This window comes from Notamacropus eugenii, chromosome 2 (genome assembly GCF_028372415.1).
Source record: "Notamacropus eugenii isolate mMacEug1 chromosome 2, mMacEug1.pri_v2, whole genome shotgun sequence".
In the NCBI taxonomy this organism is placed as follows: Eukaryota; Metazoa; Chordata; class Mammalia; order Diprotodontia; family Macropodidae; genus Notamacropus; species Notamacropus eugenii.
The window spans coordinates 403,078,213-403,105,841 of record NC_092873.1 but is presented as its reverse complement, the minus strand read 5'-3'; the positions used below and the strand labels follow the sequence as shown (position 1 = coordinate 403,105,841).

At 35.3% G+C, this 27,629-nt stretch overlaps 1 protein-coding gene across 3 annotated transcripts in view; it reads left to right on the top strand.

The window, feature by feature from the left end:
* PLD5 (phospholipase D family member 5) overlaps positions 1–27,629 on the top strand; it is a 409,901-nt gene that overhangs the window by 150,853 nt on the left and 231,419 nt on the right. For 2 of the 3 annotated variants that reach the window (XM_072647590.1, XM_072647591.1), the window contains exon 2: positions 9,885–10,021. In XM_072647590.1, the coding sequence (XP_072503691.1) occupies positions 9,885–10,021 (137 nt within the window). Of the gene's footprint in view, positions 1–9,884; positions 10,029–27,629 lie in introns of those variants that run through there. The other variant, XM_072647592.1, reaches the window with a different exon arrangement.

Below are 27,629 nucleotides of genomic sequence, written 5' to 3'. Positions count from 1 at the left end.
GAGTTCAGCTGAATGCTTCTTTTTCTCCACAATCTTGGTTCTACCCTTAGAAGTTTCTCCCCTTCTAATACTTTTAAAAAAGGAAAGTTTAAAGTTAAATTGGGTAAGTTTAGGTTTTATTTTAAAAAATGCCTTTTCTGGGGTTATTTGAGATCATTAAAAATATTTTGGCAATCATTAGAGAAAGAATAAGGCTAGATAAAGGCATATTCAGACATCTTTTATAACCTATTGACATGCTAGAAAAAGCTCTAGTATAGACTCAGTGTTGAAAACTTTGAAACTCTTAGTGAAAAGAAAGATATTCCCAATTCACAGGGGAAAAAAAAAAACAACAAAGAAATATCACTTACTAAAAAGCTAAAGATTTTACCAAAATGTCATATTTATTATCCTTTTGATATTTATTTAAAGGATTAAACTTCAAAACTTCTTTTTTGTTGTTTTGTTTTCTTAAAATAGAATTTTATTTTTTCAAATTGCATGTAAAAGGGAAACTAGGGGGTGCAGTGGATTAAGCACTGACCCTGGAGTCAGGAGGACTTGAGTTCAAATGTGGCCTCGGACACTTGACACTTACTAGCTATGTGACCCTGGGCAAGTCATTTAATCCCGATCGCCTCACACACACAAAAAAGAAAACAATTACATGGAAAGAACAATTTTAACATTCACTTTTTAAAAATTTTGAGTTCCAAATTTGATATAGGTTGTATATATACCATCATGTAAAATGTATTTCCATATTTAGTCATGTTATGAAAGAAGAAACAGACTGAAAGAAAAACACACAGAAAAAAATTTAAAATAGTATGGTTTGATCTGCATTCAGACTTTATCAATTCTTTCTCTGAATATGAATATCATTTTTCATCTTGAGTCCTTTAGAATTGTCTTGCTTCATTGTATTGCTGAGAATAGCTTTCATTCATAGTTAATCATCATACGGTATTGCTATTGCTTTGTACGGTGTTCTCTCGGTTCTGGTCACTTCACTTTGAATTGGTTTATGTAAGTCTTTCCAAGGGCTTTTTGAAATCTGCCTGCATGTAACTTCTTCTAGCACAGTAGTATTCCATTACATTCATATACCACAACTAGTTCAGCCCTTCCCCAGTTAATGAGAATCCCCTCAATTTCCAATTCTTTTCCACCACAAAAAATATTGATATAATTTATTTTTTTTGCACAAAGTAGGTCCTTTCTCTTTTTAATTTTTTTTTCCTTTAGGATACAGACCTAGTAGGTGGCTTTTCTAGATCAAAAAGTAGGCACAGTTTGATTGCCCTTTGGGCGTAGTTCCAAATTCCTCTTCAGAATGATTAGATCAGTACACAGCTCCACCAACAGTGCATTTGTATCACAGTTTTCTTACATCCCCTCCAACATGTATCATTTTCCTTTTCTGTCATATTACTCAATCTGATATGTTTGAGGTAGGTTCCTCTGAGTTGTTTTAATTAATAATTTAATATTAATAAAATTAATAATTTAATTCTCTAATAAACAGTAATTTAAAGCATTTTTTTCATATGACTATGGGTAACTTTGATTCCTTCATCTGAAAACTGACCTTTTATCAATCAGAGAATGACTTATATTCTTATAAATTTGACTCCGTTTTCTATATATTTGAGAAATGAGGTCTTTAGCAGAGACACTCTCTGTAAAAATTGTTTTCCAGCTTTCTTCTTTCCTTCTAATCTTGGTTGTATTAATTTTGTTTGTGAGAAAACTTTTTAATTTAATATAATCAAAGTTATTCATTTTACATTTCATAATGCTCTCTATTTTTTGTTTAGTCATAAATTCTTCTCCATAGATCTGACAAGTAAACTATTCCTTGCTCTTTTAATTTGTTTATGGCTTGACTTTTTATGTCTAAATCATGAACCCATTTTAACCTTATGTTGTAATATGGTACAAAATATTGGCCTTTACCTAGTTTCTATCATACTGTTATCCAGGTTTCCCAGCAGTTTTTATCAAATAGTGAGTTTTTGTCCCAGAAGCTGGTCTTTAAAACTTTTTTAATACCAAGCCCTTAAGACAAGTATGATGAAATAATGGAAATATTAAGACTTTCATCAGTTCTGATATGCTTGTATTAGGGTTTTATTCATGTGTGAGGGTCTATTAGTGTCATATTATAGCTCTAACTGATCCACAGTAATATCCATCAGACTAGGCCATGCTAGAAAGTAATGATGGTAGAAAGTCTTGCATCTCAGCATAATTCATTCCATATCAATGAATGAAATAGTTTATTGAGAAAATAAAGGGATAAGGTGGCTCTCCCATTCACATGACCTCCCAGGAGACAACAATTTGGTCTATTTTAGGCATAAATTTGTAACCTTTCCTTATTCATTTAACACATATTAATTGAGAACCTGTCATGTAAAAAGAACTGTCTTCGTGGATCATCTGAAGAATTTATCTCCAATAGGGATATTTATGTTCTTTTTCCTATATGAAGTTGATAAGATCAACATATTTTTGCTAGAGTGCATGTTTTGAGTTCTTTTTATAATAATAATCATGGGTTTGCACTCGTATGAATTCCCCCTCCCATGTCCACTAAGAAGTTTTCTGATGTGCATTTTGGGTGAAGCTTGCTCTGGTCATGGATTAGACCAAAAACAAAAAATGGATTTACAACGCAAGAGCCTAAGTTCAAACCAACTTTGCTCTCTTTATGGCTTTTTAGCAAGTCAGTTACTTTTTATAGACTGCAGTTACTTCATCGGTAAAATAAGTTAGTTGAAATAGATATTTATTAAAGACTCTTCTAGCTACAAATCTGAGGAGGAGGGGCAACATATTACCTAAATAGCAGTAAGTCCTGTAATGTTAGCTTCATCATTACGTTGTCCTAAGCAATAAATTAAACCATTTTTCTTTTTCTATTCCCAACTCCAGTAGTCTTGGCATTGCCTGAGAGGGTGGTGGCTTGAAGAAGTCAGACTGACTTGCCCCTCTTAAAACATGCCTATTAATATTAATATTTTAACTTAAAATAAATTAGGATGACATCCCATTAAAAGTTGTCATCTTTATCTTTTGGACATCTCCTTCTGCCTAAAGTGTTTATAGTAATATTCACCAAACATTTATAAATAAAATACTTGCTACAATATTCTTCTCAAGGGAGTCCTTATCAAGGATTTTTAAAATCCATGTCAGCAGTGTCCTTTATTTCTCTTCATTGATATATTGGCTCTTCTCTACTCATTGGATCAAGTTCTTTAATTTTATGTTTATTCTTCCACCTGCCTTATTGTGGTACCTACTCTAGAGAAAAATTTTCTGGGCTTGAGCTGCCTGAGGAAGAAGTGAGTTTTTCCTCACTGAGACGTCTTCATGCAGAACTGTAAGGAACATTATCTGGAAATCATATGATAATAGGTTTAGACCTCAAAGATACCCAATCGTTTATCTAGTTCATTGTAGAGGGCACCGAGGCACAGAAAGGTTAAGTGATTTGCCTAGGGTCACAGAGCTAGCAACAGAAGAAGGATTTGAATCCAGTTTTTCCTGACAACGAGTTCATACTTTATCTACCACAGAATGTTTATACCTCACTGTTCTAATAAAGATTCATTTTCTGATTCAGACCGTATTTATTGGGTGATCTCTAAACTCTGTTCCAACTCTAAGGTTCTAGAATTCCCCACTGATACTTATTTAGTGTGACTATCAGATAATGCATTTTTAAAAATTAGTATCTTGTGTTTTCCTCCCAAATAGTTTGATTACCCATCTTGTTCAAATTTTGTTTTAAACGGTGGTGTTAAACTCAAATAGAAACAGAGCCATTACATTATACATAAAGATCCCTGAAGGCCACATACTGACGTTGAAAACCATAAGTTAGCATTATTTATGTTTTATTATATTTTTTACTTATTTTGTTAAAAATCTCTCAATTACATTCTAATCTGGTTTAGGCCATACCAGGAAGTGTTGGGCTGCTATGGATCTCATGCTTGATGTTTTTGTTGGTTTTTGTCCTTCATTCTTGAAGAGGACCGTGACATCAGGAAGTGATGACATGACTTACAAGTGACTTGGATTTAAGTGAGAGAGGGCCTTGCAAAGTCATAGTTTCACTTTCTTCTCCGGGTCCATTGATAAGATATAGGTAAGGATGACTGCAGATGGCCCACTCATTGACATTTAGAGCGTTGTAGAGAAGAATTGGTTGCTTCCAAAAAAATTGTCCATACTTTGTACGTTAACCTTCACCTGTGAAGTTTATTCCAATTGGAATTTTTTCATTCTCTATTTGTTTGCATGGTTAAAATAATTACTAACATAAGCTTAAAAAATCCTTAAGAGATATTGATCATTTTTGTAGTTGTACTAGGAAAAAAGAAAATGTTTTTATTATATTGAGAGTCATTCCATTGCCAATAATTTTTACCAAAAAGAAAATTACTTCCCCTTTATCTTCATTGTTTTATTATTTAAATTCATCATATTTATTCATTACATTGGTTTTCCATTGTAGGCCATTGTTCCTTGAACTCAATGGAAATGAGTCATCTATCTTACTTTTCTCTTGTTTCTTCTGCAAAATTTGTTTGCAACTTTCCAAGTGTGGGAGATATTTGGAAGCTGCAGTGCTACCTTGGATAGCTAAGTTGTACTTAACATAATCTTTTCTACTTCAAACAACCATTCATTAGCTTAATTAAGACCTATTCCTTGATTACAGATAGAAGTACCTGAAAATATTAATGAACCTACTATCAAATGTAATATGTCAATTACTCACATATTTGTGAAAATTGAGACATAATTCATTGACAGGCAATATAAAAAGGTAGAATAATTGAATTTAAAGAAATGATTAGAGTTCATAATGGAAGTGTAAACCTTACAAGATACGTTCATCGAACTTCCTTATGATTATTAGTCCAGATTTAGATTTAACTAAAGCATCTCATTTCTTCCTCTCCACCATGCTATAGATTCCTACAAATAGAGATATGAGTTAATATTGGATCCCTCGGGGTGGACCTCACTCTGTTGGTTACAAAGTACATCCTGGGGTGAAGCACCAGGAAGAGACTGAAATTGTTCTTGGGAAAGATATCAAAATGAACCAGAGATCAACTTCTAGTGCCTCCCTCCCCTATTTATTTCCCATTTATCTTGTATATAGCTTGTTTGTATATGTTCATTTGATTAGATTGTGAGTTCTTTGAGAGCAGAGACTATCTTTGGCTAGCATTTAGCACAGGAACATAGTAGGTGCTTAATAAATGCTTGTTGGCTGACTTACAACTGCTATTGATTTGTGACTGTGGGCAAATCACTGTCTCCATGAGTAGGAAGTTGTGCACTTGTTCAAAAGAAGATAATAATACTTTACTCACGCACACACACACACACACACGGACACACACACACCTCAGAACTGGTCTGAGGATGTAAGAAGATCATGGAAGGGAATATGCTTTGAAAAGTACAAAATACTATCCAAAGGAAAATGGTGTCAATGGAGTTTACTATAATGCTCCTTTTAAGGATTGGGGCCAGTTAGTCTAATAAGCTACACAAATTGTAGTGCTATGTTGTAATGTTCATATGATCTATGTGTCTTAATTTTAAAATTTTCCACATTTTTAATTTGTTGTCCCATGCAAAGAATTGCACACATTTGCATTTAAATTTACTTTTTTAACTTGGCAAAGAAAAAGTCCCTTCCATAAATTAGTACTTTTAACTTGCCAAGTAAAATAAAAGCAGAGCTCAAAAGCATTTTATTACTATAATTTTCAAGGTTACCATCTCCCCGGTTATAAATCATAAATTCCTCTACTCCTTTTTGAAGCAAAATGTAATTTGTTGAACTATGATATTGTTGTATTTTCAATATCAGCATAATTAAATTTACCACTTGGCCAGGCAAGCAGCTTTTTCAATATAGATATAAACTGCATTGAAAGATCTAGATTACATGGGATTTGATAACGGTTCAAATTTAGTTTTCACTTAATGGGTTGGACTCATCAGTAAATTTCTGATTGTAATCATAGTTATAGATTTTTTGGTTTAAAAAAAGGCTTCATACCATCATGATCCAATAAAAACTGAAATGGATGGTTTAAATTGGTTTCTGAATGATCTGAAATGGTATTCAGGATTTGAAAATGAATGAATCCCTTAGTAACCTCATACTTTTGTCTGAGTTATGAGATTGCATTGCCTTTATTTGAGCTGTCTTTTTGCTTTTTGGTGAGATAGAATTATAATTGAGATTGAGAAAAAGTAGTGTTATGACCTTGTATTACTAATGACCTTTTTCCCATAGCAATGTTCTCAATAATTAATTTTTAAATGACCTGCATAGCCTTATTCCTTCTCCTAAGCAAATTAAGATTCTCTTTAGCTTTAATAGCTTATTTGAATAGAATTTACTTTTGCGAGTGTCATAAAATCAAAGTGCCTTCTCCAATACAAAAAATTGTCCAGATTCATTAGTAGCAGTTTTTTTTTTTTTTTAATCATGAACTTTTCAAAGAAAGAAAACAAATTGAATCAGCAAGTTCTGGCCAATATTTTTTTTTTTCCAAATTTTCATCCTTAGGAGGAGGGCATAGAGGAGAGAAGGAAGTTATATTCCTGGAATCAAATTGCTGTTTAGCACTTAGGGCTGAGTACCTCTCCTTAGGATAGAACACTTTTTTAATGTAATTAAGTTCAATTAAGACTGAGCTACGTGAAATGACAAGAAATTCTTCTTCATAAACAGATTATACAAATCTTGAGAGTTTGAAGTCTAGACACTGTTTAAGAAAAAAATGTGAACGCTGAAAGAGATCTTATGTATCACCTAGTCCGTATATGTATTTGGGGAAACACATACCTTCATACACACATACACACATATATACATATCTATATGCATATTCATATATGCATACATCTATATATATGTATATGTGTGCGCATACATACATCTGCATGTATCTAGTTCTTCTCTTTCTGGAACTTCAATCCCACCCCATCATTTGCCTATTTCAATTTGCCTTTAATCCCAGAGATATCTCAAAGTCAAGATTTTCAAAACAAAGTTTATGATCATCCCCCAAACCCTCCCTTCTTCCAAACTTCCCAGTTTCTCCCAAAGATACCACCATTCTTCAAAGATCCCAGATTTGTAACTTTGACACTGTTCTCAATTTCTCATTCCCCATCGTCCCTACATATCCAATCAATTGCCAAATTTTTCCATATCTTTTTTACACAATATCTACTGCATCTAACCCCTTGCTTTTATTCACATGACCAGAACTTTAGGTCAAGCCCTCATAACCCTTTCACCTAGATTATTACCACAGTTTCCTAATTGGTCTTCTTGTCTCATCTCTAACTATTTCAATCTATCCTACATAACACTGACAAAGTCATTTTCTTAAGTTCAGATTTGACAGTGTAACTCACCTACTCAGTCAAATCCAGTGGCTTGCAGTTGTCTGTAGGGGAAATAAAAGCAGTAATAAATTCTTCTGTTTAGTCTTGAAAGTCCTTCACAACCTGGCCTTAACCCATCTTTTCAGCCTCATTGTACATTATATCCCCTCCTGCACTCCAGTACAGTCAAATGTGCCTTTCTGTTTCACACGATAATTCATACCCTATATCCATGTCTTTGCCCGACAATCTCAGATTCCTGGAATGCACTCCCTCTCCTTATGTCTACCTCACAGAATCTCTCTTGTCCTTTAAAATGCAAATTTAAGGACCGTGTTTTAAATGACACTTTTTCTGACTTTCCCAACTGCCAGAGTTCATCCACCCAACCTACCTTGTATATATGTGTACACATGCATATATTTGTATTTATTCACTTTAACTGCATATTTATATATATGTATATTTTTATATGTAACTCTTGTCTCCCCCATTAGAATGCAAATTCCTTGTGAATGGGAATTGCTTCCTTCTTCGCACTTATAGCCTCAATACCTGGCACTTAATAAAGTCTTGTTGATTCATTCCGAACTATAAGGCCAGATCTCTATAAAATGTGCCACAACTTTCATTGAGATTCTGGAACTATTGGAAAATAACTATTTTTATTTGTTTTTACTTTTAAAAAGGAAATACCAATGAAAAAGAATTGTGGGGGGAAAAGAATTTTCATCGTTAAGATGACTGTGAACTAAGAAAGGGAAAAGCACGTACATCAACGCATGATTTGTAGGTTACAGTTAGATGAGTTTAGGCACGCCTATTTATGATTGTCATCTGTGTTTAAAGATGAGCTACTGGGTGCAGGTGTGTCTGAGAAGATAACGCATTAGATAAATGTTCAGTGTTAGAAAAACTCAAAGCAATCATATCTTGGGGGTTTTGTTTTCTAGACACTGTTCTAGAGAACAGTGGTTCTCAATTTTTTTGTCTATGCATCCTCTCTTCTCTATATTTCTACTCTACATTATATGCACATATATATGTGCGTATGCATACTTATACATGTATAGATATATGTATTTAATTTTAATTCTGTGGTGTTTTTAAAAGAAGAGCAATAAAAATAATGCCTTCCTTTTGTTTCAGATGTAATTGTGGGGGGGGAGAGGTTCTTACTTTGTTAAAGGTAAAGTAGTAACCAAGTAACAAGAGAACAGGACTGACATGGGATAAAGCAATTATGGGAGCTGAGGTTTGGTAGGAGGGGTGAGAGAGGAAGAGAAATAGAAGACAATATAAAAAGAAGGCACCCATGCAGTGGTAATTTGGTCATGGGGGCATCTAATATATCTCCAGCCTTACAACTCTGGTCTCTGTGATCCCCAGCCATTTTTCAAATATAGCAAGTTGAAGCCATGGTCATAGTCATTGACCTTTTGATAGACCCTAGCAAATGGGCCCTATAATTCATCCACCTCCATCTACCTTGTACAAACAAGCCTCTTAAGCTACAGTTTGTGCTTTTATGAGACAGCTTCAGCATTATCCCTTCAAGGCTGTTTTTAGTGTTCATTTTAACTTTATTTTATCTCTATAAAAATGTCAAGGAAGTTGGAGAACATGGTGTCTCTCCTCCCTAGTCTTGCTCTCCTCCCTACCAAAAGAAGGTTCTGTTTTCTATAGTCAGATTTACTCATCATCCTCTAGAATTAGTGACCTTAAAATCTGAAAGACATGGGACCTGCAGGTAAGGAAGTAATTTCTTGATAACCTGACTCTCAAGCTGTATTCATGTGTTCACTGTAATAAGAGCTGTGAATAGCACTTAATTGTATCTTTAAGATGAAATTTTATATTTAAACACAACTTTGATGCCTGCATATATATTCAATCCATTTCTTTGCTTGCACTTTAAACCCAGTGAGACTGATCAAATTTCAGGCCACTTTTCAGCAACCAAGGGAGTTCTCCTGAAAGTCATTTCTATAGGGATTGAGGCAAAGGGATGGAGATGAGTGAGGACAAAGAAAGAGAAAATTAAGTTCAGTGAATAGATGGTAGAAGGGAGTGATGGTAAATGGATAATAGATCGCAATTACTGAGTGATCCTATGTTCTGTTTTTAATTAGAAGTAATGGATTTTTCAGTGATCCTTTCTGAGGCACTTTTGATCAGGGAGAAATAAAGAAGGAATTCTAAAGTCTTGGCACTGTAATGTGAATTATTTAACAGTATCTGACATATAGCATGAACTTGGAGGCTGTGTTGAAGAATAGGTTTAGAGGTCTTGTACATTTTTACCCAGAGAACAATTTTGCTCTGGCAAAGTAATGCATTCCAAATGATTTTTTTTTTCTCACTAGTTTTGAAAAGCTGTCAAATCTCAAGTTTCTTAAAAGAAAACTATAACATCCATCTTCCTTTTTTCTCTTCTTTTTGTTTTTAATCTTTTTCAGTCCCAGCAAAAGTGTATTGTGATCTTTGCTCTGGTGTGTTGCTTTGCCATCCTGGTTGCCTTGATCTTTTCAGCTGTGGACATCGCAGGAGAGGATGAGGATGGACTCTCAGAAAAGAATTGTCAAAATAACTGTCGGTAAGAGGTAACAAACAAAAATTCTCTTTTAGGGGGTGGGAAAGGAGATTTGGGGAGGGACAAAAATCTGTGAGGCAAAAAGACAAGTTATTAGGCTTGGAGCAGATTACACTTGCTTATTGCAAATCCAAAATGTTGGTGCAAGGAGGAGAAATGAGAGTTTAATTTATATAACCTGGAGAAAGGAAAAAATGGTGAGTTTTGGAAATAGCTTTCAGATCTGTAATCCTTTGTACTTGTCAACCTTATTTAGGCCCAGTTAAGTTTGGCAATAGTTAATACACTTTTGTTGAATGCTCTAATATATGCAGAATAATCTATGTTCTCTGAAAGATGTAAGCAGACTTACACCCAGGCCAGAAACATGAATTTATTCAATAAATAATTAGTCAAGGCTTCTTATACGTAGGGCACTTTGATAGGAATTTGAAGGAATTCTACTGTACAACTAAGGCAACATCAACACCAATAAAACACTTAAAATAAAATGTGGCCCTAAATACCTACCATTTATGTCTGTGCTTACATCCCATAGACTGTTAATGAGATAATACATTTAAAGAGCTTAGCATACTGACTGCCACAGAGATGCTTAACAAATACTTGTACCCTTCTCTTTCCAATTTCCCCTATTAGAGCAGGAAGAGGGGTCAAGGAAAATGGTCATCTAGTTTAGCCCTCACATTTTACAAATGGGAAAACAGGAGCACAGCAGGGTAAAATATAAGAATAGAATTTCAGAGTTGGGAAGAAATCCAGAGAACAGTTAACCTAATACTTCAATACCAGGAATCCCTTTTTGAATGGCCTTAACAGATGATGAACGAACTTTCACTGGAAAATTTCCAGTGATAGAGAACTCATTATGTTTTGAGGCATTCTTTTCAACCTTAAGGAAGTTCAAATTCTTAGGAAGTTTTTCCTTACATTGAGGCCAAATATCTATATAACTTCTGCCCATTACTCCTGCTCCTACAACACATAGCAGAATTAATCTCATCCCTTTTTCATATGACAGGCCTTCACATACTTCAGTTGAACCTGTTGTGTTCTCCCTAAGTTTTCTCCCCTTCAGGATAAATTATTATAAATACCATTATTATGGACCCTCTTTCTTAGATATTGTTTGGTGAATTACTGTTCACTTTCACTGATTGTCTTCCCCCTTTGTTTTGTCTGATCTTTGTGGTAGCTAACTCAGGAGATATCTGTGTATAGTTTCTTTCCTCCTCCCTCAGTCTTCATTATAAAACTCTCTTGATTAGATATAGGCTATATGAGTCTGTAGACAAGTATGCTCTTTGAAACATCTTTTGCAAGTGTCTATTTCTCACCAAGGACCTTTCATTCCTGCACCTTAAGTTGTGGCCTAGATATCCAAAGGCTATTCTCAACTGCCATCTTTTAAAAAACTTTCTTAACTTTACTTTCTGTGCCTTCTGTTTTCTTCTCAATACTCTAAATACAGCATTTAGCCATTACCTAGCATACAGGAAGCGATTAATAAATGCTTGTTAACTGAATAAATTCATTTAGCAGCTCAAAATGTCTAACACCAGAATCTGCATTGCAGCACAGTTCTCCTGACTAAGACGGAATCCTTTGGGCCTTCCACCGTGCTGTAACATATAGACTCAACTTGTTTTCAAATCAGCTACTTGTATCTGCACAGACTGTGGGGATTACTTCTCCTAGTTTACATATGTAACATAGCAGCTCCACGTGCTCATTCCCACTCGATAAATAGCAATGACTAAAATGCAGCTTTGTTCCATGTCTTTTCTCTCTTACTTTGTTGGACGGACAAGTAATAGAAGAATCCGGTAAGCATTCAATATTATAGACATAACTTTGCAACGTTAAATTAAGGCTATGAACCATAATAACAATTATGAATTTGGGAAGATTATGACCTCAAATTGTATTTTTGCCAAAGAAAAGAGACAATTATAATGGCAGTGCTTTTCCCTGCCTTTTTTTTTAAAGCAACAACCTGGTGATGTATTTTTAAAACCTTGTTTATTTTGTTGTAAAGTAGCTTTTTATGGGTGTTGAAAGTTTTGGCACAGTGAATGTTCTGAAAAGAACTGAAATAAGATTTTAAAATCTGGTGATAAATTTTAATGCAGTAACAAGGCAGCGGCGTAATAAACAGGACAGAGTTTCCAAGTCAGAAATAGGTGTACATTTTAAATTCTACTCCTTTGTGTTGAGTAACTTCTGTTCCATAAATTTACTTCCTCCAGGATATTGAACTTGGGAAAGAATTTCAAGATAAGAACAATATACCTAAAAACTGACATGTAATAATACTGCAGCGAAGCATATAACTTCTTTTGGAAAGAAGAAGTCACCAAATTGATACCATATTTTTCTAACTGAAAGTTTCTGTGTCCTTTCATCCTAGAAAGCTATTTGTTACTGGGCCTGGAGACAGGAAATCCTGAATTTAAATCCTGCCTCGGGACACTTATGATTTTTGTGACCTTGTGGAAGTCTCTTAACGCTTAACAGGTGTAGACCTCCCTCAGTTTTCATATATGAAAATGGGGATAATAATTCCACCTCCCTCCCAGAGTTGTGAAGATAAAATAATATTTGTAAAAGTACTTTGCAAGCCTTACAGCAGCATATAAATGCTTACTATTATTATTTATCCATCTATCCTTATCTAATACCTTCTCAGCCTTTATTCTCACAAGGCTGAAACCTTTCCTTGTCTGCCCTGCTACTAGCCACAGTCACTTTGACTTAAAAGAACCTATGTTAGAATAAGCAAGTTCCCCTACAGATATCAGCTTTTCTGCAAATGTTTCTTCTACCTCTTCACCTTAACTATGACTTATACTTAATAATATATAGGGAGGGAATATATGTATATAGCACTGTATAGTCAAACAAGCACTTTCTACTCTTTTTATTTGAATTTCATGATAATTCTGATAAGTAGGTCATGTTATTATCATCATGATTTCTTACTTTTTATTTTATCTACCTGGAATATCTTCCCCCAACTTTTCCTATTTGAAGATCATTTTTGTTTAAAGTCTCAGTTCAATTGTTATGTTCTCCACAGAAACTTTCCTGATCTCTTCCAGGGGAAACAATCTCTCTTTCCTCTGAATTCTTAAAGTTATTTGTAATTGGCCAATAGAAATCTCCCTTATTTTGAAGACCCTATGATTGAATCATTCTCTTCAAAAGATTCACTAAGATCCTATTTTTGTGAAAGGCACTGTGCTAGAAGCAAAAGGAGATACAAAGAAATTGTATCTGCCCTTAAGAAGTTTACATTCTAGTGGGTGAGACAAGACGTGTACAATTAATTCTGTTGGCAGATCAATGATTTCATTATGTAGGCATTCCCTGAATCGTTCCATCTCATAAACGCCTTCTCTCTAAATGTGATTCCTATTTGTGTCTTTCTATAAATCCCCCCTTGAGGATTTCTCCAGTGCCCTGAAAGCCTCCTACCTCCGGAATGTTGAAAGTTTGGGGAGTTCAAAAAAGGACTTCCCTTTGGCCAGGTTCTAATATTGTTTTCCATTGCTAGTTGAGTCTTTTAAAAAAGCATTTACTAAAATGCTTTTGCCCTCTTTCTCTGGTTAACTCTGGTTGCAGTTCCTTTGTCTGTGCTACCTGTCCAAAGATATTTGTATTCAATTTTAGTTCTTTCCTATTTCATGGATAGAAGTGAAATTCTCTAATTATATGTTATCTTTTGCCTACACTAGATGATCAATGGGAAGCACATTAATTAGCCTACCTATAAGTTCTGTATCATAACCTGGACACTGACATATATTTTTCCCCTGCACGATTACCAGGCCAGTCAAGTTTGATTACATATGAATCTCATTCAGAAAATCCTATTCCTATAATAATCTGGGACTCAGTTTAATCATCATAATGATGATTATACACATGACATCCACAAAATAGAACGTCTGTAGGGATTAATCTTTCTATAGATAAAAACTCTCTTCTACTTAGACTTTCTCCTAGTCACTCATCACAACATTGGCAAGTAAGTGCATTTGCCTCTAACCCTAGGTAAGATATAATAAAGATGAATAAGATAAGGTCTTATTCATATTTTTACTTCCACTGGACCAAGCATAGTTCTTTGCACAAAAAAATTCTTAGTGAATTAAATTGCCTTCTGTAACACAATTTTTCATATGTAAACAGAAGTATGCTATTGAACAGTTATATTTGCTGTGATCATATATATCATGTAGATTTATTTACTACCTCTCCTTGGTTAAATTTTATTTCTTGGAGAATCCACTTAAGTTTCATGGGGAGACATTGAGATGCAGGTGTTTTCGTAATAACAAAAAATAGTGCATATATGAGTTAGAATTTTAAAATCTGCTGAAGCGACTGCCAAATGTAAATACAATAATTTCATGCCATAAATCTCTCTAACTCTTGTGTATCAACTCTGCATAATAATAAGATGGGAATGGAGAATAAAAGATAATGATGGGAAAATAGTTCTTAAAGCTCAGTGAAGAAAAGTAATGGTCCCAAAATGTACTTAAGGACAGATTGTCTAGCCCTAAATTCTACTCTTACAGAAAATTACCTGAATTAATATCTTAAATCTCTCACTATGGATGGAGTGAAGCACTGATTTCCTGAGCCAAAGCACACTTGAGTTAGCCCATTACCTAAAAAACAGGATTGCTTGTGCTTTCACTGTGAAAACACCAAGGATAATTTTAAAAGATAAAATTTTAATCTTTAACATTTAATGTTTAAAGTAGGAAGTTTGAGAGAGCATAAAGCTTCCTGATGGCCTATAATTACTAATTTGTAATAGCTCATCATTTCAGTTTTAATCTTAATGAAACTAAATAGATGATTAATTATGTTGGCATTTCTTCATGGCAGGTTTCTTTCTAGTGAAGTTATTTGGGTGCTTTTTTTTCCTTTAAAATGAGAGGCAGTGTGACATAGTGGATATAATGGTGTCTTCAGAGTCAGATCTGGGTTCAAATTTTTCTTCTGACATAATGGCTGGAGATAATAGTGAAACAGCACAATCTTGAACTTAATCCATAAATAAACAAATACTGGTAACACAACCTAGATTATTCATCATAGAATATTTAGAGGAAGACAACCACAGTGGTGAAGGATCTTGTGTCAGTTTCATATGGCTATGAGTTGAAGAAACTCAACATCTTTAGCCTATAGAACAGAAGAATCTCAATGACCTGCTAGCTGCCTTCAAGAATTTTAGAAACTGCAATTTGAAGGAGGAATTTGGTTTGTTCCATTTAACTCATTAGGGCAGAACCAGGAAGAAGGGGGTAGAAGTTGCAAAAGGTAAAACTGAGGCTCAATGTTAGGAAAAACTTAGTCATATTTAGAGCTGTTTAAAAATGGGATGCAGCCTCAAATTTGGGGGATTCTTCTTCCTTGGAAGTTTTCAAGCATAAGATGTATAACCATTTGTCAGGTATATTATAGCAAGGGAGTCCTTTTCTTCTATGTATCAAACTAGATGACTTACTGAAGTCTCTTCCAACTCTCAGATTTGGTGATTCTCTCATTCACATAAAGATTGCCCTCAGGTTGCTTCTGTTTACAACTGTTGAAAAGTATTCTGACCAAAATCTTCAATTAAGATGACTGGCATGGCATGTGTCTACAATGATGAAATTAATGTAACTAGTGATGCCTTATGTGGAATCACTGTAGCCCAAAGGGAAGAGGAAGCATGTGAAGGATTCCCTGAAGCACAACTTCAACTAATGTTCAAAAGGACAGCTAGGAAACTGACAGCAGGAGACACAACAGACTGTAACATAGCATTGACTCATACTGGTCATATATTCATGAGTAAGTCTCTAATGTCTGAGTCTCAGTTTCCTTATCTGGTTGTTTGACCCGAACAAGGCACAGTTTATAAAATATAATAATGACAGTAATAATAAATGGTAATAATAGCTGGCATTTGCACAGTGCCTTAAAATTGGCAAAGCACTTTACATGTGTTATCTCTTTTGTGCCTCACAATAGCTAGCAATTATTATCCTTCTTTTACTAATGAGGAAACTGAGACTTGAGGAAATTAAGTTATCTGTCCAAGGCCACACAGTCTTCCATGGAGGCATGATGGAACTATCTTTACAACTACTAAGCTCTTTCTCTCTATATCTAATGCAGAAAAGCTTATTGATTTGCCTTATTGATGAATTTATTCTTCAAAAGACATGGAACAGTGGTGACAGAGGCTGTTATTCTGTACCTAATTCATAAAAAGGAGGAGGAACTTGTTAAAGCAAAAATAATTAATATTTTGGGAGAAAATTGCCACTTCATCTTCATATTCATGTTGGAGCATAATCTGGCATGCATCCTAAGTTTGCTGAGAGCAGATATCAGAGCTCATCCAGAGAAAGAATGTCAGATTCAGTGGCCTTGGTGGTTGGCCTCCAGATGTAAATGGAACACAAGAATTAAACTTGGTTCCATTGATTCCAACGAGGGAAAAAAAATGAAAGACTAAGGTGAGACATGGGGAATTTATGAACCTTAGATTTTTTTATTCAGTATTTAAAGGGTAGAATCAAGGGCAGCTGAGGACAAATTAAAGGGAATGTCAACATCATTGTCAGAATGGTGAAAGCAGAGCTAGAGCTCAGAAGAAGCTGAAGTTTATGATGAATCCTGAGAAAAACCAAAAGGGTTGTTTCAGTGATGTTGCAGGCAAGAAGGAGATCAAAGAAATAACAGATGGTAAGATGAAAGAGAAAATGGAGATTCAACTTTTATTTTGCTTCTGTTTTCTTAACCAAAAAGAATGTTCTTCAGAATAGATAGTTAACAGTGAGTTGAAACTGAAAAAAGTCACGAGTACACCTAGCTGCCCAAAGTCAGTTAAAGTCATTTGATTCTGATGAACCATATCTTCGGTTACCAAAAGAATATATGGAAATGATTTCTAAGCTATGGTCAGTGTTGTTTTTTTTTTTTTAAATCATAGAAATTGGAGACAGATTATAGGATTGAATATAGGCAAACATTGTCAGTTTAAAAAAAATGAAAAATGCAGTCTTCAAAAAACCCAGAAATTTTTAATTTGACTTTAATCCCTTGCAAAATTATTGAATGTATAATAAATGCTTACAAATCATCCTTTAACAAATGGAAAGAATTAGCACTAAGAATTAGCCTAGTGATCATGCCAGGGTAACCTCATTTGTTTTTTGACAGATTTATTAGGTTAGTAGATAAGAAAAATAACATAGAATACCTAGATTTCAGAAAAGCATTAAAAAACCCAACTTTTCATCTCTCTCTTTGAAGAGTGTGTAGGTATGCAGGCTGAGCTATAGCATAATTATATAACATAACTAGGTGAATTCAGAACTGAAATCAGGCTGAATGAACAATCCTAAAGAGCTGTCATCAATGGACTGATGCCGCTGGAGGTAGTTATCTAGATGTTGCCCTCAGGGATCTGTCCATTGTCTTACACTGTTGTTGTTTTATTTTTTTCAAATACTAGAGATTAAGCCAAGATGACATATTTACCAAGGTTACAGATGGCAGCAAAAGACTTGGAGATATATATAGCACAATGGAATATAGTCAACATCTAAAAATGTACTTGATGCCTTGTAATAATGGGTAGAAATCTAATAAAATGAAATGGGATAGAATTAAATGTGAAGTCTTGACTTAGGGTTCAAAAAAAATTCAACCATATATGTACAAGATAGGGAAGGTATGGCTAGACATAAGGTCATGTGAACCAAAATTAAAGGGAGGCATTTGTGGATTGTAAGTTCAATATATGTCTAATATAACATGAAAGCAAAAAAAATTCTAGTTTTACCATAAACTTCATTTAAGAGAGGTATAATAGCCATAAAAAAGAGAGTTAGTAGTTCTACTGTATTCTGCCCTGGTGAGACTGTTATCTGTGATCTGATATTATCAGTCTTGGCCTGAGTGCCGCATGCTACTATGGACATTAACAACAAAAAACGAATGCTAAAGAAAGCCATCCAGGTTGTTGAGAGAAGTAGAGTACATATGAATAATAGTTAAATGAACAATGGTTTCTTAGACTGGAGAAGAGAATATTTTTAAAAATCATGATAGCTGTACTGAAATATTCAAAGGACTGTAATGAGGATGAAGGATTATTTCTCCTGCTTGGCCTCAGAGAGTAGAATTAAGTCCAACAAGTACAATAACAAAAGAAGCAAAATTAGAATCAGTGCAAGAAATAACTTGCTGCCATTAAAGCTGTCCAAAATTGGAATGAACTGCTTTGTTAAGTATGGCCCACCATAATTTGTGGTTTTGAAGTAGAGACTGGATGAACAGTTGTCAGATGTGTTTATAGAAGGGATTCCTGGTTGGATACAGCTGTTGAACTACATGAACGCTAAGGTATCTTCCATTTCTGAAATTCTCTGATTCTATAATAGACATACCACCTACCTCTGAGGCTATATTGGAAGCCTTTTCAGGTTAGTAAGGCCCCTAAATTTTAAACTTTATTCTAGCCTTTGACAAATAGAGCCATATCCACTTCACAATGAGGCATCAGAATAGAAATTTATGAGAGGTCTCTGAAGCTTAAAACTTCTAAGACAGAAATAAATCTTATCTGGACACACAATGTCCTAACAGCCTCAGCCAAATTAAAAAAAAAAAACAGAGTGATCTCTAAAACTTTTTTTTCTATAATAACAACTATACTTCATGCTACTATAATTCTGAGACTTCAGTGAACTGGGGTGGCACAAAAACAGATATGGCATCATTTTATGGAAACTAAATTCTCTAAATTATGATATTATACCCAATTTTTTTTCATTTAGGCATCTTGTCAAGGTATCACTTTTTAAATTTTTTCTCATATGAAATTCTGATTTCTCTTTGTATAGAAAATAATGTAGTACAGAAAATCTTATCAGTTGGGAAGCTGAGTTATGTTGTGCTATGTCTGTTTCCTTATCATTAGTGTCACAGAATCCATTGCATCATGAAAAATAGCCCTCTTAACAGCCAGGTTCAATAATACCACTTGAAACAGTGAAGTTTTACTTCCATAGGCATTTTGGTAAGACTGTCTTATGAGCTCTTTGATGAAGACAATGGTGCATCTTAAAACTAGTTAATCACAGTTATATGCAAGTGGCATAAATTATTATTTCTGAAAACATGTTTTGACATATCTGTGGTTGCAAAATCAATCACATCAAGGTAGTGAATTGTTTCAGTTCATATCTTTTTTTAATGAATTCTCCCCAGAAGATGCAGAGTGTTGTTAGACAGTGACAGATGAAACTGGTTAGGAAGCTCCTTTGAACAATCTGGCAATTCTGCCTGTCTTGCTGCAAATCCATTTAATTGAATACTGATAGAATTAGTCTGGTGTAATGAAAAGATTTTTTAAAATAATTCAGACAACAGGTCCAATAAAACGTTGTTACACTGGGTAGTAAATTCTGCTGGAATTATTCTACTGTTTTAGGAAACTGGCAGATGGATTTCTTTTGCTATAGGTAAAGTAATCAAGATAAAAATACAAGCTAAAGGAAATCAATATGATTATAGAGCACAGAATTAACTAGTCACCTAGGCATGATCCATGAGAGAGTAAATAGAAGCATCATGTTAGATTGGGAGACAACATAACCATGTCTCAAGCTTGGTTCAACCACTTTCTAGCTGCATAATTTTGAACAAATGACCTAGAAATTTCATGTTCATCTATAAATGAGGATAATCCTAATAAAACTTTAACTAGACATTTTTCCAACAGAGGGCCAAAAACAAAACATTACTAAGATGGATGTGGTAAGGGTCATGAGTCTTCACCTTCACCAAAGTTGGGGTGTTAAGGCCCATCCACAAGAGAAGTATCATGGTAATGATAGTACCCTGGAGATGGTACAGGAAAGGGTTCTATAGGTGATAGGTACACCATGTAGTGACTCAAATGATAGTACCTCAGGGTAGTGGCAGGCAGGAGCACAAAGGAAGGTCTTTTGGGGAGGAAGCATGATGTTTTATTGGTATCCTGGTGCAAAGTCCCATTTGCCCTGTGATAGTTTCAGGTTTGATTCAGGCCTACCTGATAAAATCAGTTATGGATTCCACATGAATTCAAATATAGGTGAATAGGGAAAGTCAGTCTTCTTCAAAACTAGATTTATCAGCTTCTAGCTTTAAAAAGGAAGATGGAAGAGGTCACCCCACTTCAAGTTCTGAAAGATAATAATCTGTGAAGATATGAGAGAAGCAGATATAACATTTTGTTCCCACATATTTGGAATCAGAGACGATCTAAGGTGACTAACATAAATGAAAAGTCCAGTTTTAAAATTCAGAAACTCTCACAAGACAAACTATAGAAGTGAAGATTCCATGACAGCAGATATAAATAATCTGTATAATACATATAATGAAAGACTTTCAAAATATAGAGATGTAGAAGAAATCAAAATAATGTAAGAATTAGAGTTATACATAAGGGAGCCAAGATGGCAGAGTGATCTGTAAATACTCTCCTTCTCCCCTTGTTGACCTTAAAAACCAGAGAATATTTCACCAGGAAAAATCCTGGAATGGTAAGATCAGATGAAGGGGTAAACTGTCACTTAGCCTATGAGACTAGGGAAATCGCAAAGGGGGGGGGGGTCCCTCTTGCTGTGGCTGAAGGGGACCAGTGCAGGACCAGAGCTGTTCCAGACAGCCCCACCTCAGCGAGCCAGGAAGAGATCCTGAGTCCCAGGGAGGTGGAGCCCATGAGCCTTAACACCAGGATCCCAGGTGTGCCTTAGTACAACCAGGTTAGGGAAGACACTAGCATAGACAGTGTTCACCAACAGCTGAGCCTGCCTGTGCTCTAGCTCAGAAGAGGAAACCTCCTATGATCACACAGACGCTCCCCCACACCTTAGACAGTGAACTCCAGGGAAACTCCTGGGAAAATCAGAAAGACTTCATCTGGCCTCTGTTTTGGCACACTTGCCAGCTCAGCACCAGATAAGCTGCAGCATTCTAGCCTCTAGCTCAAAGAACCAGAGGCCACAATGCACAAAGCCTCAACTTCCAAGCATAAGAACTGTGGGACAGAGCTGCCTGTTCCTCAGAAGCAGAGATCCACTTTAAAAGCCAGGAAAGGGGCAAACATCATGAGCAGGAAGCAAACCAGAAAAGATCATAGAATCTTACTATGGGGACAAGGGTCAAAGCATGAATGCCAAAGAGGTCAGGATTAAGACTGTACTCCCATCTGAAACCTCAGAAGGGAATATGAACTGGTCTGAAGCCCAAAGAACATTCTTGGAAGAGCTCAAGAAGGATTTTAAAAGCCAAATTAGAGACCTAGAAGAAAATTGGCCACTAATTTAAAAAATGTTAAAAAAAGAAATCAGAGAAGAATTTAAAAGGAAAATTGGGCAAATGGAAAAGGAAGCACAAACCCTAACTGGGAAAACTGGACAAATGGAAGAGGAAGTACAAAAATCTAACTGGACAAAATAACTCCTTAAAAGAAACAATTTTGCAAATGGAAAAGGAGATGCAATAGTTAGAATTGGGCAAGTAGAAGCTAATGACTGTATGAGACATCAAGAATCAGTCAAACAGAATCTAAAGAATGAAAAATTAGAAGAAAATATAAAATATCTTGTTGGAAAAACAGCTGACCCAGAAAATAGATCCAGGAGAGAAAATCTAAGAGTTATTGGTCTACCAGAAAGCCATGATGTAAAAAAGATCCTCGATATTATCTTCCAAGAAATCATCAAGGAAAACTGCCCTGAGGTCCTAGATTCAGGGGGCAAAATCGTCATCAAAAGAATCCACTGATCACCTCCTCAAAGAGATCCCAAACTGAAAACACCAAGGAATATGGTTGCCAAATCCCAGAACTGTCAAGTTAATGAGAAAATCCTGCAGGCAGCCAAAAAGAAGCAATTCAAATATCAAGAAGCTACAATCAAGATCACACAGGCCTTTGCAGCTTCTACATTAAAATATCGGAGGGATTGGAATGTTATTTTGTAAGGCAAAGAAGTTTGGACTACAACCAAGAACCAATTACCCAGAAAATTGAGTATAATATTCCAGGCAAGCAAATGTAAGAGAACATCATTTAAACCATAAAGTATTTTTCAAATATAAGTTACTAATATTATTTTCAATGAGTCTTCCTTATAGGTGGGTTCAATACTGGCCCATTACTAGAGATATGAGTGCAGAACTTCATGTCGTTCAAATGTTGATAAGATGTAAAAAAGACATGGTTTTTCATGTCCAGAATAGTATCAGGACATCTTAATCAGACATATATAATATGAATAGGCTGTAGGTATGAACATTAAATCTAATCTAAGCACTTGGATTTGTACAGTTAGTAGGATGAGGGTTCCAAGGAGAACTTACTCCCCTAGAATCAATCAAAAGTATATCTATTTTGAGCCAGGGGAAAAGGAGAGGAATGAGGCAAACTTTATAGTTAGACTATGTAATCTGCCCTTCTAAAGTAGCTCAGTGAATGATGAGGGACTTGTGATTGGTTAGGAATTCCCTTATTTTTGTCATATTTTTGTCTGTCTTTTGCAAATAAAGCATGAATCTGCTCTGTCGGGGTTTGAAAGAGGAGAAATCATTATTTTCTGCTAAGTTTTCCATGCTTTTGCTTTGATTCCAAACTAGTTTTAATACAAGATTTTTCAATGTGGAGGAATTCAGTGTAACTGCAATTATTTAATGGAAAAGATATAAGTGGTACGGGGAGGATGGGCAGAGCATAGAAGAGAAAGAAACAGAAACAGAGAGAGACAGTACAAGTGGACAGTTCAACCTTCTTTTCATTTCATTAGTGATTTCTTTTCACAGGTAGTTTCTAAAAGTATCAGAAGAATCTTTGATCTCGTTCTCATAATCACATCTGCTAAAACCAAAAATGCACCAAGAACATAGCTCTGAAAAACTCTGCTTTAGAATTTTTCGTAGAGGATTTTGATTCATTGTGGTTGCTTCATGCTAAAAGCAAGTGAGCACCAGGGAGAAGTTCTCTTCATCAATAAAATCACAATTCTAGACAAAAAAAAAAGTCACACTTTATTCTGAAAGGAAGAGGGAAGGAAGGTGAATGGAGCATGCATTTATTAAAGGACCTATTGTGTGCCAGGTACTGGTCTAAGTACTTTTACAATATTATCTCATTTGAGTTCAATAAAGCATCATCTGGTATATTATTTAGCTCCTTATTCCCATAAAGCACCAAGAGGCTGTGAAGTATAGGAAAAATATGTGAGATTTGTTGTCAGAAGACATGCCCACATGAAATCCCAACTCGATTCCTTGCTGACTGTTTGACCTTGGGGAATCACTTAACCTCTCTGATCATCAGTTTCTCCATCTGTAAAAGGAAGATCAACTCTTAATGAAATAATCTACAATCTGTGAAATATAAATATATGTATAAATATATTTAATTATGTGCATATATACATTCTTCAGGGGAAAAAAATGTTGACATCCTTTAATGAGCCATGGCTTTTCCAGTCAATTTGTTATGCTAAGAAATATAGAATATTGACCAGCTCAATCATGTTTAAGTTTCAGTATATGGTATTATCATGATTTTCCCAGTTTAATTATATAATTTGTGGTTTTTACAAGTTTCACAAAAAAAAAAGATTTGTCATTTCACTTTGTGATTACAAAACATTTGACATATCTCATTTGATCATCATAACAACTCTGAGGTAGGTACATAGATAGTGGTAATATAATTTCCCTGTTACTGATCAGTAAAGCATTAAATGATTTCCAGTCATACATCTAGTAAGTGGGAAAGCTGTGGCTCAAATCCACATCTTCAGACTTCAAGTCTCACTGTATCCACTATACCATGCTGCTTGTTAGAACACTCTCTGTCTCTGCATTTTACTGATTGGAGCAATCAAGATGCAGATATGGAAATTCTTGTTGTTCATTTGTTTCAGTTGTGTACCCCATTTGGGGTCTTCTTGGCAAAGATACAGGAGTGGTTTGCCATTTTCTTCTCCAGCTCATTTGACAGATGAGGAAACTGGGGCAAACAGGGTTAAGTGACTTGCCCAGGTTCACATGGCTTGTTAGTATCTGAGACCGTATTGGAATTCAGTAAAAGGGATCTTTTTGATCCCAGATCTGGCGCACTAGCCACTGTGCCACCTAGCTGCCCATTCAAATATAATAAAACTATTTTAATTTGAATATTGTGAATCTGTCATCTATGAATTTATTTAAAGCACACTAAGTTTACCTGTTCCTGTTAGGAACATAAAGACACCACACTTTTCAGGCTGTCAGTAGAAGGGGGTGGTCTTTGTGGAACACAGCTAGAATGAGTGGTTTTATATTTAATAATTGTCTACATCGGTAGTGTCAAACTCAAATAGAAATGGGGCCACTAAACCTTAATAAGGATCCTTATGGGTGACTGCATATTGACTCAGAAAGCCACATATTAACATTTTTTCTTCCATTATATTTATATTTGTTTTTTTTAAATATTACCCAATTATATTTTTAATCCTGTTTGGCAAGACTTGGAAGTATTTGCTGCTTCAATGTTTCCTGAGCAAGCTTGACATCTACGGCCTACTACATACATACATGTCTAGGCAGAGAGACACAATTTGAAGGCTTATAGATTCTATTATGTCTTTAAACCCAAAGGCAGAGATAGAGGTAGCACCAGATGTGGAGCTGAACCAGTAGGAGAACAGGAGAGAGAGATATGCAGTAAAGCAAATCAGCCTAATTTTTTCGCTCTTTGCAACTATCTAGCTATCCTGTACATGTATGGGGAGGTGATTGTAAAATTCTAGGAAGGTGATTTAAGTGTGAGAGAGCAGGTGCCAAAAACATAAATCATTTTTTTTTTTCCGTTAGCAAACTTAAGAAGGTTAAGTTAAGGTCACGCAGCAAATCAATAACACAAGTATTACCTGCCATGGGGGCCATCAAACTAGAGATTTAGCTAGTTTGGGTACAGGATATTTGTAATTATCATAGAATAGTTGTGTCCTATTGTGGATCTTCCTATATGTTCACTCATTGTTGACAGTGCCATCTGGTGAATGAAAATCTAACAATTGTTCCTTACTGATCTGCCCTATTTTTTCCCTTCCTAAATAAATGAATGTTTTCTTCTCATCCTGTCTTTCTTTCACCCTCTATCACCTGGGCTCCAGTAGAAGCCTTATATTGACCTGGCTTGATAACTTTCAGATTCTTCCGCAGGGTCATTGACTTTCAGTCTGAGACTGAAAGGGGTCATCAAAGCTTAATGAATATTTTTAACACCAGCAAAATACGCCTGATTTATCACAAATGACCACTGAGGGTTCTGAGCCATCCTGCAGGGAATGGAGAGCCTCTAATTCCAATTAAGCTGCAAGTACATAAACAAGGATTGTTCTATGAATATCAGTGTTAATATATTTTCCTGTTGAAGAGCATTTCAGAGTGATAATTTGTTTTTCTCATAAAATTAATTTCCCATCAAAGTGCAACTATTATACTTCCTACCCAATTTGGGCAACACCTTTTCCTCCTGAAAGAGCATTCTTGGATTTCATTTATATAAACATGATTGTTTTATGATCTGACTGCTGCTGTACTTGAACTTTTTAAAAAATTTTTTAAAAATTATTTTGTTTTCAGTTTTCTACAATCACTTCCATATATCTTAGATTTTTCCTCCTCCCTCTCACTCCCTCCCTCCTCCCTCCCCAAGATGCCATGCAATCTTATATAGGTTCTACACATACATTCTTATTAAATACATTTTCACCTTAGTCATGTTGCAGAGAAGAATTAAAATGAATGGGAGAAACCACAAAACAAAACATAACACAAGACAAAATGATCTGCTTCATTCTGTGATCCAATTCCATAGTTCTTTCTCTGCATGTGAAAGGCATTTTGCCTCAAGAGTCCCTTAGAAATTTTTTTAGGTCCTTGCATTGCTGTGAAGGTCTAAGTCTACCAGAAAAATTCCTCACATACTGTGGTTGTTGCTATGTACAAAGTTCTCCTGGTTGTGTTCCTTTCACTTAGCATCAGTTCACATCCATTACATTTATATACCACAACTTGTTCAGCCACCCAATTGATGGGCATCCCCTTGATTTTGGAAAGAGAGCTGCTATAAATATTTTTGTACATGTGAGACTTTTTCCCACTTTTATGATCTCTTTGGGATACAATACTAGAAGCAATATTACTGGGTCAAAAGGTATGCACATTTTTGTAGCCCTTTGGGCATAGCTCCAAATTGTTCTCTAGAATGGTTGCATCAGCTCACAGCTTCACCAACAATGAATTAGTGTTCCAACTCTCCCACATCTTCTCCAACATTTATCATCTTCCTGTTTTGTCATGTTAGCCAATCTGATAGGTGTGATGTGGTACCTCAGAGTTGTTTTGATTTGCATCTCTCTAATCAATAGTAATTTAAAGCATTTTTTCATATGACGGTAGATAGCTTTAATTTCTTCCTCTGAAAACTGCCTGTTCATATCCTTTGACCATTTATCAATTGGGGAATGACTTGTATTCTTGTACATTTAACTCAATACATATTTTAGAAATGAGACCTTTATCCCAGACACTAGTTGTAAAAATTCTTTCCCAGTTTTCTGCTTCCCTCCTAATCTTGGTTGCACTAGGTTTATTTGTGAAGAAACTTTTCAATTTCATGTAATCAAAATTATCTCTTTTGCACTTCATAATATTCTCTATCTCTTGTTTGGTCAAAAATTTCTCCATTCTCCATAAATATGACAAATAAACGATTCCTTGCTCCTCTAATTTGTTTATAATATCAGTCTTTATACCTAGATCATGTATTCATTTGGACTTTATTCTTGTGTATGGTGTCAGGCATTGGTCTATGCCCAGTTTCTGCCACACTGTTACCCAATTTTTCCAGCAATTTTTGTAAAACAGTGAGTTCTCATCCCAGAAGCTGGAATTTTATACTTGAATTCTTGGTTTTAGAATGCTATATTTCTTTCAGCTACTATATTTCTTTGCTGTCCAGGACCTTCCAAAATCTGATGTCATTCTACTTTGCATCTTTTATATTTTAATGCCCAGTGGTGGGGAACCTCTGAACTCAGGGCCACATATGGCCTTTCAGATCGTTGGGTGAGGTGCTGCCTTTTGATTGAATTCAAGTTTTACAGAACAAATCCTTTTATTAAGGAGATTTCTTCTGTGAAGTTTGGATTCAGTCAAAGGGTCATACTTGAAGACTAGAGGGCCACGTGTGGCCTTGAGGTCACAGATTCCCCATCCCTGATTTAACCCCTTCTCTCCATTTAGATAGCTACCATAATAATTCAGGTCCTCATCACCACTCACATGAACTATTGCAGTAACTCTTTAATGTATATCCCTGATTCTTCTCCCATCCATTCCCATAAAAAAACCAAATAGATATTGGCTATACATGGGTCCATGTCATTCCCCTGCTCCAGAGGCGTCAATGACTCCCTATTGCCTTTAGGATAAAATACAGACTCTTATGTTTGTCATTTAAAGTCCTTCACAACTGAAG